At 48.2% G+C, this 17,414-nt stretch overlaps 1 protein-coding gene across 3 annotated transcripts in view; it reads left to right on the forward strand.

The window, feature by feature from the left end:
* The window catches only part of MAPK10 (mitogen-activated protein kinase 10), a 561,938-nt gene that overhangs the window by 179,952 nt on the left and 364,572 nt on the right, over nt 1-17,414 (forward strand). For all 3 annotated transcript variants that reach the window (XM_078677508.1, XM_078677509.1, XM_078677510.1), the window contains exon 3: nt 9,642-9,771. In XM_078677508.1, the coding sequence (XP_078533634.1) occupies nt 9,642-9,771 (130 nt within the window). The remainder of the gene's footprint in view (nt 1-9,641; nt 9,772-17,414) is intronic.

A 17,414-nucleotide genomic window follows, 5' to 3' on the forward strand; every position in this document is an offset into this window, starting at 1 on the left:
ATATATATTCCATACATTGTTGCTCTTTACCATTAAAAGGTATTTGTGGTACAGTAACATTTTATTGCGTGCACCATTGAGTTGTGTAACAGTGAACATTTTGTAACCCCTGGAGAAATAATTGTATATAAGCAGATATGTGTGAGGGGGGTATTTCCACAGTGCAAACCCAGAAACAGACAACAGAATGCTGAACATGTCTGGTAGCCAAGAGTAATTTTGGAAAACAATTACATAATTTTGAGGTGGGGAGTGGCAAGGTCAGTGTGAAATGTTAAGAGACTTTTCTAATTCGTCAAAATGTAGTGATATTACAAAACGTATGCTTTGTTTTTTGGGAGTTAGAGGAGAATTGGGAATGTTCTCAAGGGTGGAGGGATATGGTTCCAGATCCTGAGTATGTAGACAGAGAAGACTTCTTCTCTGCTTTTCTTTCCTATATATTTTTACTCCAGTGTGGTTGTATAATGACTTTGAGTTTTTTTATGAGATACAGCAGCTGTTAGATTGTAAGCCAGTGTAGGGATGATGAGGTTGAATTGCTTCAGGTCATTTACCTAGACATGTAGAATGTAGCAGCAGTTCCTTCTTTAGGGCGGGGTTGTGTCGTCCTACCTGCTGCCATGCTCCTTTGCCCTAAAAGAGGAACAAATTAATTAATATAAAATGACTGGCAACATACATACTCACCTTGATCTTCCTACAGGTGAATGCAGTTGCCTGGGTGATTACTGCTGCTGGACAGCAGCAGCCAGAGATGACATGACGAGTGTGAAGTGTGCATGTCGGATTGGCCGGCCGTCTTGCATCGGCCAACCCGACATGCGCACTTCTGTCGGCACCCATAGCAGCTGTGTTAAACAGCCAGGGGATTGCGCAGGCAGGATCCCAGTCTCAAACGAAGCACTGGGTTACCCTACTCTGTTCAATCCTACTGCAGCTTCTCTTAGGCTGAAAATAGCACGAGAGAAGCTGCAGGATTGGTTTGGTTCGAGAGGAAACAGAAGTTTTCTTCGACCTCGGATGGAGTCTGCCGTCTCAGAGAGAGGTAGACCACAGCTGACTTGGGAAGAACTTGTTATTTTAAAAGCTTGCATTGCGGAGTGTCCATGGAACAACGCTACCATTCACACATAGAGGTTAATCAATCCTTTAAACTCTTATGCAACATTTCCAAATTCAGTCTCCACGTACAAGGCATGGTCTCTTTACAAAAAGGGAAAATGCACTTAGATCTTCTCCTCTGCATTTTTTTTGCCGTCTTTATGGGAACTGTTTGGAAAGTGCTGACATTAGAAATTTGACAATGGTTTGTGTGTGTGTTTCTTTGTTTGCTCAGTTCCTGTGTCCATGTGAGCAGGCATGGATTCATTAACGCAATCCCTCAACATTCAACAGGATTGCATCATAAACGGAAGGGGGCGGGACTGAGAGAGTTAAAGACTCATATTTAGATTTTTTTTCTGTCTCACTCCCGATTAGAGCGTGAGGGCGAACAGGGGGCTTGATCCGAAAAAGTAATCTGAGACAAAATCCTAACTTTACGACTTTTGGTATTCGTAAAGGGCATTTAGGAGTAGTAAAGTTAGGAATCCTAACTTTACTGTTTCTAAATGCCCTTTGTGAGTACCGAAAGGGATGAAAGGTGGTGAAAACACCCATAGACACCTCACAGTCTACAGGGGGCAGTTCATCTGTTCCTTGTCAATACAATGTCGCTCTCTCCGTTTGTCTGTTTTCTGGTCACGAATGCTTGCTCCTCTGCTGTGCACATTGTGTTCCTGTTTCCTTGCTGTGCACATTATTTTGGAAAATGACTTTGTTCCTAGATGCGTTTTCATTTTTTTTAATTACCTACCCAGCTCTTTCTCCCTTCATCCTCCCCCACTTCTACCGTCCCAGCATATTTATATGTATTTATTCGATTGTCCTTGCAGATTACGCCCACAGCAATTTTGCATTAAAAAAGGCAACTCGCAGCACAATTTCGAGATGTCAGAGTGGTTAATCGTTCAAGCTGCCACTAAAACAAGGTGCTAGGGCGCACTTAAGCAGAACACTTTCATATATGCTGATACACATATTTGTAGCTGCAAACATCACACATTGGGGGTGGGAGGAGGAGAAACAGCTTTTAAAAAAAAGTAGTTTCCATTTTTTCCTAGCAGAGGAACTAATATCGAAGTAATTTACAGCTGTAGGCACGGTGTGATGGTCAATTATTGCGAGGTAATTGGGTTAAGTTATGTTATTGGGTATTTGCAGGGTCACTGGAGTTGTGCGGCAGTGGAGACCCAAATTATGTGGTAGGGTTGGCTAAATTATGTGGCTTGAAAAATCATATTTTACAACAAGATGCAGGACATTTAGTGAATTTTTACATGCTGGTGCTCTCTGGGCAGGGGTTTCACCACACTAGTATCAGTTTCACACCCAAATACAGCAATTAGCGACAGAAAGTTGACCAGTGAAATTTTTCACTGCAGGGTAACTTTCAAGCTAGAAATACTTTTCTTTTGTTAAAATCTGAAGAAATTATGGATTATGTGACAAATAAGGCAAACCCATTTTGCCACTTTAGGGCCGATTGGTGTTGCTTGCACTATTTTATTACATTAGAAAGTGGTAAATAGTTGTATATGACTGGAACTTTAAAGAAATGTGCTGCTTTCAGATGCAAATATAGCAGCATGTGTTGACCTACCCAAAGTAAACCACTAAACATAACACAGTGACATGCACAAAGCAACATAACACCACAGTTAAAAGATGACACCACTCATCACAAGAACAGTCAAAACAGAACGCAGCACAAAAACTGCAATAGAACAAAACAAAAATCAAATTTAATAATGCAGCACAAGACAGCAGCAGAAAAAAACAGAAGACGGCACCAGCACAACAAAATGCCACAAAGCAAATGTGCAATGATTCATATTTGCTGTAAATGTACCATTTTGTTTCAAGTTTTGTTCCTTGAGGGACCCCCACAACCATCTATTCCAGTCACACACACTCATAATGCCTCACTACTTTCAAAAGTCACCAGCCGCCACTGGTAGAATGCCCTTCAGTAGGGCCAGTGTGTTGTCTAATGACAAACACAAGGATCTGTGCTACATCTTTTAGTTTGATTGTAATTTAATTTAGCACAATATTCACTTAGAAGCTGGGCATAACACTGTTTGCATTATGCTTTTTTTGTGCCAGCATCAACTTGTATACAATAATCTATCACACTTCATGACTATTAGACAGGAAGAGGAGACCCAAAGAAAACGTTTAATGTGCGTATGAGGTCATTGTGGTAAAGCGTACTCCTTCCGGGTTGTGGGGTGCCCTGACCAGTAATTGCAAGGTTCCTGTGCTCTTGAAGTCAGGAGCTGGAGAGTTATGGGCCAAAGGTCCTGGCCAGCATCTTATAAAGACAGGCAGTGGCGGCTCCTCCGCTATGGCGGAGGAGCGTCGCCCCACTGCTTTTGAGCAGTACAAAGTAAAGGAAATATAAAATGATAATAACTTTGAGTTATTATCATTTTATGTTTCCTTTGGGGACGGGCGGGTGAGAGGGGCTGCTCTGCTCTCAGAGCAGGTAAGGGGAGGAGTGGTTTGCCTACTCCTAAGTGCACAGTGACTGTTTGGTCGGCCCTCTCGTGCCACCCAATCCAGTCAAGCGTACTTTTCCCATTATCCAAGCAGGCTGCCTTACAGGCTGTGTGGAGAACATGCCCAGGCCCCCATTCCCTGGTTGAGTGTCAAACCAGGATGCTCAAAACCAACCAGGTTGCTGCATTGCAGCATTCTGATTGGTCAGGGGAGCCTGGGTGCCTACCAATCACAACGTTGCACTGGAGCATTGTGATTGGTCAGGGGAGCCTGGATGCTTACCAATCACAACGTTGCATTGCAGCTTTGTGTTTGATCAGGGGAGCCTGGCTGTTTTTCCTGCCTACCTGTTCCTTGAGCCCATGGCCACGAGGAGAGCAGGAGCAGAGACGCCAGACCCGGCAAGGTAAATGTATATTTTATTTATTTATTGTTCTAATTGTGCAATCCCGCGCCCTCTGCACCCTCCTGCACCCCCTGCCACCCGCGAGTCATGCCGGCCGCCAATGCAGACAGGAGCCTGCCAGCAGAAGGCTGTCTGGTCATGCAGGGTACATGGATAACCAGTGCTCATTCTCACAGGCCTGGGGCAATCTCGTGGCAGAGCTGCTTGGGGTCTAGTCTCCTGGGTCTGGGATGGGAGGAACTAGGACAAGGAGGATTGGGAATGCTTGATGGATAAATTCAGTTTAGCTCATGTTTGTTGTGTATTTTCTCTCTATAATAGGGACACTATGCCTCGTCTTATAAAAAAGAATGTGCAGCACATTAAATATAAAAATAAAAATGCAAACGTTAGTGCTAATTTAGATTGTTTTACCCGCAATGCATTACTAGAGTTCATATTGTGAAAAAAAGTATGAAGGGAATCTTCTCAATAAATGTGCATAATAAGGAGATTTCTTCGCTCAGTGGTATTTTTGGTTCTCCATACTGTTAATGTTTTATTATGAGGAATATAGCACCAACAATATCAGGATTGTTTCCTAAAATGCACTGGTAATAATTGTTAGACACAGTCTTACACCATATAGTCAAACAACGATTAATTACTATTGTATGATAATGCACGTGGGGGCATATGTACAACAGAATGATGGGGCGTGGTGTTAAGCCACACTTACTAACACCACGCTCTGCCATTCTGAAAACGCAGGGATACAGTGTATTTAGAAAGATACAGTGTAACCCTGCTTTTCATTAGAGCTGGCACTAAATTAAGCTGCCTAGCACTAACGTAGACATTCTTGCACCGTAGCTCAAGGGTGCCTGCGTTGGGGGGAGTTATTGTTTTATGTGCAGGAAGGAACACCTTCCTGCACATAAACAATCACAAATGGTCACAATTTGTGCTTCATTGTGCGGCAAACTTAGGAGTCCATTAGGATGGCGGACAGATCGCCACCGCCATGCAAGTGGTGGCGATCCGTCCGCCATCCTTGCCCGTCCACCACCTTTTTCCCCCGCCATATTACAATGGCAGGGGGGACCGTGGCGGATGGGAAGACCGTCCGCCGCTTTTCCGCCGCGGTCGGCTTGCAACCGTGGCGTAAAAGCTCTAATATGGTGGCGTGTCTATCAGACACCGCCAGCAATATTAGGATGGTCTGAGGGGAATGCCTTTCCGTGGCAGCAATGCCGCCACGAAAAGGCAACGGTTCCTGCTTTGGGGGCCCATTGCGGGCCCCCAGGGTGAAAGGGGGTGGGGGGTGCACATGGGGGGTACCTATGGTACCCCCCTGCGTTTCACAGTACAACATGGCAGGCACCGCGCGGCGCCTGTCATGTTGTGCTGTGAAACGCACAACATGCATTTTTAACATTGCGGCGGCCGGTGCTTTATGCACCGTTCGCCGCAATGTTAAAAAGGCAGGATGCACTCACCACTGTGGCGGGTGCATCCTAATTGGGGGCACGGTTCCTCCTCCCTTGTGGCGGACGGTACCTGCCCCAGACAGGATGGCGACCCTCATCGACCCCATAGACATTGCAAATCGTCATTTTTTTAATGATCGTTTATGTGTAGGAAGGGACACTTTCCTGCACATAAACAATAATTCTTGGTACTTTACACAATGCAGCACACACGGAAAAAGCAAAAACGAGGAGAAATAAAGCATTTCTCCTCGTTTTGCCAGGGTAAGGCCAGGTTTTTTGTGGTCTTAATGTTGGCGCTGCCCCATATTTATGCCACCCTTGTAAATATGGGGCAGCGTCAAAATCAATTGGTGTTGTGGCAAAACGCCCACCGCAGCCCCCATTGCCCACCTCTTTCACGCTAAGTATAGTGTGAAAGGTGCCTTATTTACAAAGTGGCGTTAAACCACATTAAGTGGCTTATCGCCACCTTGTAAATAAGGCAAAGCCCTTATCGCCACAAGAACGTTGTTAAAAGTGACGTTACGGTGGCCATAAGGGCCTGTAAATATGCCCCTAATTTTGTTAAGTGTTTGCTTGTTATAAATTATCCATGCAGTAAAAAATGCTAAACAGCAATGTCATTCCTGCAACACAATAAAAAAAATCATTGGAATTATGTTAAAAATGGTAAATAGTTCTGGCAACATTTATCAGGTGTGGTTTTAGGATGGGGAACCGACAAAAATTGGCCAGTGAAATACATTTTAGATCACGACCTGAACCATCACATTAAGCATTAATCACAATATGTTTGTCTGATCACCTGTTTTGTGAATTGCATAGAAATCACGAAAACGTGACAAATAGCCTTTGCCTACATTGGAAATCAATTGAGGGTCACATCACTGTTCCCTTGTGTGTGTCTGCACAACGGGATGAAAACGTGTTACTGCACATTCTGCATTGGCTTCCGGTGGCCTTTGGCATTAGGATTAAGATGGTCGACCTACATTGTAAATGCTTTAATCTCCTGGCTCCACCTTATGTTGCATCAAAATTCAGGCTGTATACCCCTTCCAGGACCTGCAAAGTAAAAAAAACAAGAATGTACAGTTTCAAATTCCCCCTACCCTCAAAGGTCAGACACTTATTTACTTGTTCAACATGGGCAGGCTCTTTAACACCAGCACAAGTGACTCAGTGGCAGAAATATCAACAGTTTATGCACCTTGAAAGTCACAAAAAGTCATGCAAACAACAGCAAATTACCGGCACCAATTGTTTTTCTTTGCTGGAAAGTAGCCCTAAAAGTAATGCAAACATAACTTTGCACTACTTCGCGTAAAGGTTCCCATGCACACATCCATGGTTTTTGGCGCAAAGCCGTATCTAACATTATACACAGGGCTTTGTGCCCCAAAATATGCCTCCTCAAAATGTTTTCATTTGGCATAACTTTTCACACACTGCATCCAGTAGAAAACCTATGCTTGCCATCATACACACACCTTTGTACCAAAGTGCAAAGATGTAAATGTGGCGCTAGGCATCCTGAAAGAGTGCCAGCACTGGGGAAGAGAGCAGCAGTGCCATATCACAGTAGATACACAGGGTACTAGTCCTTAAAAAAGAAGTGAGGGGACTAACCAGGTTAGGTAGTAGGCAAGTAACATCATGGCGCCTATCACAGTGCATGATGTCACGGCACGTGACATCGCACATGGCATCACAGGATGTGGCATAACAACCCATGACCTCACACAAAGTGACATCACACATATGCTTAGAAGGACAATCCTAACTACATTTGAGTACTTTACAAGATTTAACAAATGAGATTGGTGCCAAGGTTGTGCAAAGAAAGTGTCATAACCTTGACGCAAAACCTGGTCCTCCATTTAAACATTTTATTTGGCAAACTCTGCTACAAGGAAATTGGCAACAAGGAGAAACATGGCAGTAGATCTGTTCTGCATAATTGGTTACAAAGTCTTCATTCTCATATATTTTATGGGGTCAAGGCACTGCAGAGATATTTGTGTGCCCAGTAACTCCCAGGGAATAATAATAATGGTTAGATAACACTGGAGGTTAACGCATTTGCTGGAGTGATCTGTGTTTTGTCTAGCCCCAGATTTCAATCAATGTAGCATAGAGGGGTAATGTGTCTCATGCAAAGCATATCATGTAAAAGCAGATGACACGTTTTTATTTTATCCAGCTAGGTAAGTGGGTTGCTGCTTTTAACACATAGATCTTTTTGTTACTTACAGTTCATACATTGTCATCCTAATATAGAACAGATAGCCATGAAGAACATGACTCCTACACCTTGTAGACCTCACTCTCTTTAGGACATCCTGCACATTGATATAATGTATATGTGTGATGTAAAGCGCTCTGACACCCTGCCAAGGTATTAGTAGCGCTACAAAGTGATGCATTAATTTTGGTATTCGAATTTGTGTAAATACTGGGACAGACCAACACATCTGGCATTCCTACACTGCATGTATATCTCCTATATTTATAGAGAGACTGAACAAAGTTAAAAGCACGCCTCTCTTAATTACCGGTGAAGTGACAACAAACTGTGTGTCTTTGTTTCCCCTCCATGGCATTTGCATATATGTGTGAGACTCCAGACCGCACCTAGGCAAGATAAAGGAACAAAGGGAGGCCTGATGACCCCTTAACTTGGGCCTTAATCTTTGGCCCAACTGGAGGCGAAAATAAAATCCCCTTCCATGCCTGCATGTTTCTGCTGGGACTGGAAAGGAAACAACGTTCAGGCGCTGCTGAACATATCCTGTGTCCGAAAATTACACTAGGACACGTTTGGCATATTTCAATGGGGCCCAACTTCTCTTGGTAGGGGAGACGGCGTCCACCCTGTGAAAATAGTAGGTGGACGCTATCTACCAGCGTGTACCCATGACGTGTACCCTGCAGATATGGCCTTGTCCTGCTCGGGCCGGTTTTATCACTGGTGGCACCTTGTGCGCCAGTATGTTTTGGCACCCTCTACCCCATAACTTTCTTCTCGGATTCCCTCACTATCACCCAGCAAAAGATCTCTCCATTTCATTTGTTTTAAAGCACCAGTAAAGACTGGCTTTACTAATCAACTCAGCTAGAGAGTCAAAACTATTAGACAAAACTCATCAATCACAAGAGTTATCTTGACATTTTGATAGGTGCCTGAAAGCTGGACGCACAAAGGAGCATATTTACAATAAGTGGCGCATCCCTGCAAATCAGCAGGGATGCGCCAGTTATTGTGCGCAACAGCTCCGCCATCATGGTTGCGCCACATTTACAATGCGGCGCACCATGGTGCAAAAACGGCACAGATGCGTCACGCATCTGTGCCGTAAAAGTGACGCATTGCTGGAGTTGCGTCGCAAGCGCGATGCAGCTCCAGAAATGCTCTGGGGGCCCTCTCTAGTTAATGCTGCGTCAATCCTTACGCCTGCTGTAGGCAGGCGCAGGGCTTTGACGCAGCATGGGCCTAAAAGTGACTGAGTGAAATGTTGTAGATTTCACTCAGCCACTTTTAGGAGGCGTTCCTGCGCCGAATGCCCCCCCTGCACAGGAACGCCTACATGTGGTGCAGGGCATTACAACGTGACGCATCTCCCAGACGCGTCACGTTGTAAGTACCCCTGCACCATTGAGCAGGATTTGCGCCGCCGCTGCGTCACAAAAGTGACGGAACGGCGCCGTAAATGAGGCGCAAGGGGCTTGTAAATCTGCCCCAAAGAACTCTACAGCAGGTGCTTTTAGATCATGCTTTTGCTCAGCACAGCACCCCCCTGCGGTCAGTGCCCCCCACCACGATTACATATCAGCACCACGGCAGCTGCACCACCCTAAAACCGGCCCTGGGGTGCCTGCTCCCCCCTCCCTGTGCTTGCAGTTCTTTTTAATAAATCTGCCCCCCGGCCAGTAGGCTGCGCTATAGATAAGCTTTTAGTCAGTAGTCATTTATTTCCTCTCAGGAGAATGGCACTGGACCTGAACCATGAAAGTGGTAAACAGCCTTGGAGTTGAAATACAAGTTCACAATGTTAACTGCCGTGAGTCTCAATAATACTTTTGAAAATGTAAAACCCTCAGAGGGGATTCATTGGTGTGTCGTTCCTCCTAATGCGGTTCCTTTTTTTCCCCTGCAGTGCTGCGTATGATGCCGTGCTGGACAGAAATGTGGCCATTAAGAAGCTCAGCAGACCATTTCAGAACCAGACGCATGCCAAGCGGGCATACAGGGAGTTGGTACTCATGAAGTGCGTGAACCACAAAAATGTAAGTCCCCGCCTCAAACAGCATGTTTTATTTTACACACGCTTCCGGAGGACCGTAAAATGGCGCCAATGCACTCTTCAACAGTTACAAGCTGTGACCTGCTGTTTGGTTCCATTGCTTGCTGAAATATCCGCTCAGAGCATGAAACAGCTGGTGTGTCAAAATGTATTGAATTAAGTCCAATGCAATATAATCTCTGAATTGCAACTGCAACATACAGAGATAATTGAGCATTGCGGGATAAACGGAACCGGAGCCCTTCAGAAAAAAAGCACTACGATAAGCAATAGAACATTGCACGGGGCTCACGACAACTCAGCCTTGTGGGATACATTTTAAGCTATTCAAGGAGGGTTGTGATTTTCTGGGAGCAGCGCTATAATCTGTGGTAAATCACTTGCTGGAAACAGGATTACCAGTGATCTGAAAGAATGTAGTCGTAGCAACTAAAGCAAGACCAGAATTTGCTCTGTGGTGGAGAAAAGAAGAGCATTTCTTACATATAAAAGGTGTTGGAGAGAGGGATGCAGGACAGACCATTGTCCATTTGTGTGTGTGAAAAAGGATGCTTTATTGAAACAAGTGCACATCACAAACCTGGGCAATCCACCTTACAAAACTAAAGCTCACTTTACATCAAATGAACTATCCACTATCCTCCAACCCCCTATGGTCGCACCTACATACCCCACCCCACAACTATCTCATTTGAATTGTAGTACATTTCAATATTAACGCTCCCCGACAGCCTATGACTGCCTCTAAGCAACCAAACTTCCTATACTTAACCTTGAACTTCATGGATACCCTTCCTTTCCACATGGTTCACCAACTGTTAATGCCAACCAAACTTCTATAAACTCATGCAAAACTTTCCAGGCCCCTGACAAGCACCGGTCTCGAGCAAAAACTGTACACAAACTTTCCATTGCCCACCTGTCTCAACAATAAGACCCAACTTTGGCAAGATTCAATGACTAAGGTAACCCCAAGAAGCTAGCTAAAAGGGGCCGGTGGGTGGATAAAAACACCACTATATCTCCCTATCAGTTACCAGGTCATCTGTTCCTAAAATGGTGGCAGGGAGCCCAAGAGTGGCCTCCATATTCCTCTGGGCTGTAATGGTCTATACATGTAGCTCAACTACAAAATGGCAGTCCTGAACTTCTCCACTCTCTCAATCTGCCTGGGGTCCAGACCGCCATGTGGTTGCCTGCCCTCCAAACCTGCATCCCTATCTCCCTTTGGGAGAGAGGGATGCAGCACAGACCACTGACCATTTGTGTTGTGTGAAAAAGGCTGCTTTATTGAAACAGGTGCACATCACGAACGTCCACTGAAGAATATGACTCAGAGGCCATATCCTCTGAGAATAAATCATTAACCGACCACCCCTCATGGCCAAGATAGATGCTGTATTACACAAAACTGACCCTGTTCCATCTTAGGTACCACACCAATTGGTGACACGATCAAAGCCTCCATGCGCCAGCCGTCAAACGGGCCAGCCAGTCTTCTGGGACTTCCTTATCGAACTTGTCCTGCACTGCATATTTGTGTTCTCCCCTGATCCGCAAATTGTCTGCCCAACTCTGAATCCGGGGACCATCATACCCCAGTCATAAACCCCATTTTAAAACCTCCTGGAGTACCCATGCTTCCTCTGGCCAATCATAGAGCCCCAGCCGGTACTCCACCCCAACCCATTCACTTTAACCGGGGTACAAGCCTTTTGCCACCAGACCCCTGTGCCCCCTGCCCACATCTGTTGCCAAATGACTGCTGTTCCTGATGAGCCCCCTGCCCGCTATCGTAAGGCTATCACTGTCCAACATTCTGTCCTTTATAGTCTCTCGTCGCAGAGTAGTACTGTATGATGGCATGCCTGCCTGCGCACCCGGAACACTTATGTGTGCACAAACCTTTATTGTAGTCCCAACTGGTACCCCTGCCCCATTCCGCACCTTGGATGCTGGACCCACCCCTTCAAGGGTGGGGTGCCTTGAAAGGGCTGGTAGATTATCAGCAAGCCACTGGCCATGAAAATCATTTTCCCTACCTTCGCTGAGCCCATGGCGTGTTGCTAAAGATCAGAGTCTAGCTCCCCCCACTTTGCCTCAGGATCCCATGCCAACTGTGCCCTGAATTTCTCGCCGTACTGAGCCCAGGCATATCCCCCACCCATAATTTAGGCCTTATGGATCACGTCAATATACTTGAACATGACCGCACAGTGCTCCAGATACTTCTCAAAGTATACGATGGCATAAATCAGAAACGTTGCGGTCCTATTTTCAATTGTCAGGGGCACTCTTGGTCACGTTGTCAGTTCATACTCCTCTTCCTTAGACCCCTTCTTTGAGCGGGCCTCCCTATGTAAGAGTTTGAGCATTTCTACATACTCCTCTTTCAAAATGTTCTGTTTTGGAGCCAACATCAAATGCGCTCCCAATGGCTTTGTGCTCCTTGCTCTCCAGACCCTCTTTGTCTCCCCTTTATCGCCTGCACTCTTCCTACTACATACCTCAATGCCACTACCCCCACTAGCTTCTTTTGCCAAACTTTGCATGCTTTTCGCGCTGTTGCTATCTGGGACTGCTTCCACACTTACCCTTATATCCGCTATGTACTTGCCTTGCACAGCCGCTCCCCTGCTTGCACTTGATCACCCCTCGCATCCACACGCACGGACACCATCACCGGACCCATTCCAGCTACCTGCTCCTTACCTGGCTCCAAGGTTGGTGCCCGTACAGATGCTTGCCGCCTTGCCAGTGGCCTCCATGTCTCCCACACCATATCCAGCTGAACACACTGGACATGACATTAGCAGAACCCCCCTCCCCAGAGGATCAACATGTGTCATTACCAGTGCCACTCCGTCCACCACCTCGCAATCCTCAACACTGTATTCCTCATAATCAACCAGCATGACACCCAAAGGGTCCTCACCCCTCGCCCAGCTAGCATCTGAACACACACCCTGACTTGATACTGTTGCTCTCGCTGGGATCACGGCCAGACAAACAGCATGCAGGGAGGGGCAAAAGAACCTCTCCATATCGTTATGCCGACACCACGCGTCTGTCCGTTGTGCTGTGATAGCTACAGACTGCCCTTGACCTTTCCACCAGTGGAGCCAACAAGGCCATTCCAGACCTTCTTCTGTTGGCTTTTTAGGGTTCCCCCGATGAAATCCAGCAAACCGTACTGAGCTCAGCCATCTCTTCACCTCAGTGCACTCGAGCGGCACCCAGCTCTACCAAGTCTGCAAACCTGCAATGCTCATCCTCCTGAAAAAAGATGACAGGACAGGTGTACTGGCACCCTGGGGCTTCCGTGCCTTGCCCACTTCTTTCTTATCGGCCCCAGACCAACTGCTTTGCTCTGCATCTACTCCTATGCCCCCCTTGCATAACAGTCTGCCCCTGTGTACCCCCATCCAACTGTTCCACCTCCCCACTGCTCGCTCCCGTCAACGCCCATCTACCCCTTACCTTCTTCCCCACTCTATTCTAACATGGTTGCTATCAGAATAGATGCTGGGCCCCCAGCCTTCACTGGGACTCCAGCTCTCCTTCTTGCTTTTTCTGGATAGCCCCAAAAGGCCGCTATCCTGCTCCTTGGTGACCATCCCCTCTTCATTCCTCGTACCGTCAAGGATCCCTGTTGGCCAACATGAGCGGAGCTCCTGTGGGCCCTTGAGAGCCACTCCTACCTCCCTAATGATGACCCATGCCCCTTCACAGCCACCCTCACCCCCACTGACATACCAGCAGCTTGTGAGGGCCCTACCACTTCAGGTCCCTTAAGATTGTCATGGACCACTCCACCTGTCCTCCCTGCACTCTCATGCCCACTCGCTGTCAGTAAATAACCCTTGTACCCCTTTAAAGGGGTGTCCACTCTAGCCGTGTGTCCCCTTTCCTGGCCCTCAAACTCAAATCCAGCATGGTGAACCTTGTGGCCGGCTCCACATGCACTGCCGGCTCCGCATGCAAGCTTTTGACAGCAGTTCCGTACTTGGACAACCAGTGCGGTTGGCCCGCTGCCTTAGACTATATATCAGTGTCAGAGGCCACGCTATCCTCACACTATAACCGACTCGCATCGTGGCCCCGCTTCCATCCTTGGGACCGCGTGGGCTTGCCCAGCCTCACTGGCCTGGCCCAGCCCCACTACCTAAACCCCGCCTCTCCTCACACCTCGAGGGGCTCACCGCAGAGCACCCCCTCGCGTTCACCTTCTCGGCTGCCTAAGACACCGCCTGCCTTTTTTGCAACAGAAAACATGCCAAACCTTCTACAGCCATGCAGCTAGCCACCCGATGAGCCGGGAGGTCCGTGCCTAGCACAGCATCACATTTGACTACCAAGTCCAGGCTCCCAGCCTTCCGCATGGGCCGCATCGCCTTTGCAACTTTCACCTCAGCGTCAGACATGCCTGCAATTCAATAAATCACAACCACTGATCCAAAGAGTACCACTATATCTCCCACCCACCAGTCACCAAGTCACCTGTACCTAAAATGATGGCAGGGAGCCCAAAAGTGGCCCCTATATACCTTTGGGCAATAGATGTAGCCCAACTACAAAATGGCAGGCCTGGACTGCACCACTCTCCCAATCTGCCCCCGGAGGAGGCAGACCTCCCTGTGGTCGGCTGCCCTGTGGTCGGCTGCCCTCCTTCTAGAATGTCTTGAAACTAGCAGAATACAAATAATACAACAACATATTTCTATGAATGTGAAAATGGTGATATTATTCTGGGGGATCAAGGACCCAATTAACCAAGCTATTTACACATGTAAATTTAGCTTATCTTCATAAACCAATGCCTTTGAAAGAGCATCCTTCCGGTCCTGATTCAAAAAAAGCACCATTAGAGGGAGAGTTGTCCTGTGCCATTTCTATGTGATTAGTAAATTACAGCTTGACTGCCAGCGCTACCTTCTCCCGCCAGAAACGCCTTCTCTTTTACCAGCAAACCCAGTGGGGTGGTTTCCATTCACCAGCTGCCCTCCCCCCCCCGCCACCGCCGAGGAACACCAGGTGGCCGCTGTGCGGAGGGAGGAGAACTACCACTCCCGGCATCCCCTGCGGGCGCTGACGCCCGAGACGCGCCTGGAGGCGGATAAAAACACACAGGAGGTCCGGCAGAGCGGGTTCCCTAGCGCTTGACTGCCAGCGCTACCTTCTCCCGCCAGAAACGCCTTCTCTTTTGCCAGCAAACCCAGTGGGGTGGTTTCCATTCACCGGCTGCCCTCCCCCCCCCCGCCGCCGCCGAGGAACACCAGGTGGCCGCTGTGCGGAGGGAGGAGAACTACCACTCCCGGCATCCCCTGCGGGCGCTGACGCCCGAGACGCGCCTGGAGGCGGATAAAAACACACGGGAGGTCCGGCAGAGCGGGTTCCCTAGAGCTTGACTGCCAGCGCTACCTTCTCCCGCCAGAAACGCCTTCTCTTTTGCCAGCAAACCCAGTGGGGTGGTTTCCATTCACCGGCTGCCCTCCCCCCCCCCCCCGCTGCCGAGGAACACCAGGTGGCCGCTGTGCAGAGGGAGGAGAACTACCACTCCCGGCATCCCCTGCGGGCGCTGACGCCCGAGACGCGCCTGGAGGCGGATAAAAACACACGGGAGGTCCGGCAGAGTGGGTTCCCTAGCGCTTGACTGCCAGCGCTACCTTCTCCCACCAGAAACGCCTTCTCTTTTGCCAGCAAACCCAGTGGGGTGGTTTCCATTCACCGGCTGCCCTCCCCCTGCCGCCGTCGAGGAACACTAGGTGGCCGCTGTGCGGAGGGAGGAGAACTACCACTCCCGGCATCCCCTGCGGGCGCTGACGCCCGAGACGCGCCTGGAGGCGGATAAAAACACACGGGAGGTCCGGCAGAGCGGGTTCCCTAGCGCTTGACTGCCAGCGCTACCTTCTCCCACCAGAAACGCCTTCTCTTTTGCCAGCAAACCCAGTGGGGTGGTTTCCATTCACCGGCTGCCCTCCCCCCCCGCCGCCGCCGAGGAACACCAGGTGGCCGCTGTGCGGAGGGAGGAGAACTACCACTCCCGGCATCCCCTGCGGGCGCTGACGCCCGAGACGCGCCTGGAGGCGGATAAAAACACACGGGAGGTCCGGCAGAGTGGGTTCCCTAGCGCTTGACTGCCAGCGCTACCTTCTCCCGCCAGAAACGCCTTCTCTTTTGTCAGCAAACCCAGTGGGGTGGTTTCCATTCACCGGCTGCCCTCCCCCCCCCGCCGCAGCCGAGGAACACCAGGTGGCAGCTGTGCGGAGGGAGGAGAACTACCACTCCCGGCATCCCCTGCGGGCACTGATGCCCGAGACGCGCCTGGAGGCAGATAAAAACACACGGGAGGTCCTGCGACGCGGGACGCGCGCGGGACTGACATCGGGGCTAAGCCCGGGCAAAGGGCGGGCCCTCTGAGGCCCTCAAGGGCGGGCCCTCTGAGGCCCTCAGAGACCACAGGAGACCGGGCCGGGCTACCTCTTTTGGCTTCGTCACCATTTGCACAACTAAGGTAACCCCATACTGAGCTTGACTATAAAGATTAACGGCTGGTTAAATCCCTGATGGAGGGTAAAAGTAAAGTAGAGCGGTGGTAAGAAAAACACCTATGCACACACGTTCCGCTACAAGAAAACAAACATTGGTGCCAACTCCTTTACCTACCCTAACTGCAATTGACAGAATGTTGCAACAAACAATTGGGGTTGTTGTTAACGCTATTGAGAACACAGAAAGGAGACTTTCCTTACCAGCCAGTATGTGTTTAATAAGTCAATCGCCAAAAGTTACAAATACACATGTTAGCGTTACAAATGAAACAACAATATCACATGACTCTCTTTTGTTGCAATCTTTTGCTGGTTTGCCAAGGTATGACCCAATTCAATCTGATATACCACAACCTTTAGAACCCACTGTTTTCTGTGTCAGGGAGAGCAGACTGTCAATAACACCTGACCTGCCAGCTAGTGTAACACCGCAGCCCCTAACGCAGATTGATGTGCCTATTGACATAGGGGAACTGGATGGTCGTGACACTAATGCCATTATCTCAATTGTACAAACTAGTGACATCAGTCTGTTAAGTAGTGAAATCGATTGTGGTTCTGCCCCGCCTAAAAGGAAATCTACCCAAAGTAGGAAAAGGTTGATAATCAATAAGCAGGGTAAAACATATAGAAGGAAAAAGAAGAGAGCAGTACAAACCCCAGTAACCTATGAAAGGGAGGGTGAGATACACCAGTGTAGCAGAGGTACACACCTAAAGGATACACACTCAAAGGAAATATTAATTCCAACTAATGTCGAGGTGCTTGCAGCATATCTGGACAAAACGGTAAAATCCTATATTGCACCAGTGATGGAATCTCTAGAAATCTTAAGTAAAAAAGTAGAGAACCTAGAAAAGCTGGGTATAGCCAACTTGGATGTCCTAGAACATCTGGGCACGCAAGCCAGATCCCATTTAACTAATGTACATTCTGGGAGACTGAGCAAAAACACATCAAGTACAGCAACCCGAATCCCAAGTGTGGCGAATTCGGTAACATCTGTAAGTGGAATGCATAGGCCAGCAACCACCGCCCCCAACATAATAGATGGGCAGAAAGTAATTGGGGGTCA

This window comes from Lissotriton helveticus, chromosome 2_1, assembly GCF_964261635.1.
Source record: "Lissotriton helveticus chromosome 2_1, aLisHel1.1, whole genome shotgun sequence".
NCBI lineage: Eukaryota > Metazoa > Chordata > Amphibia > Caudata > Salamandridae > Lissotriton > Lissotriton helveticus.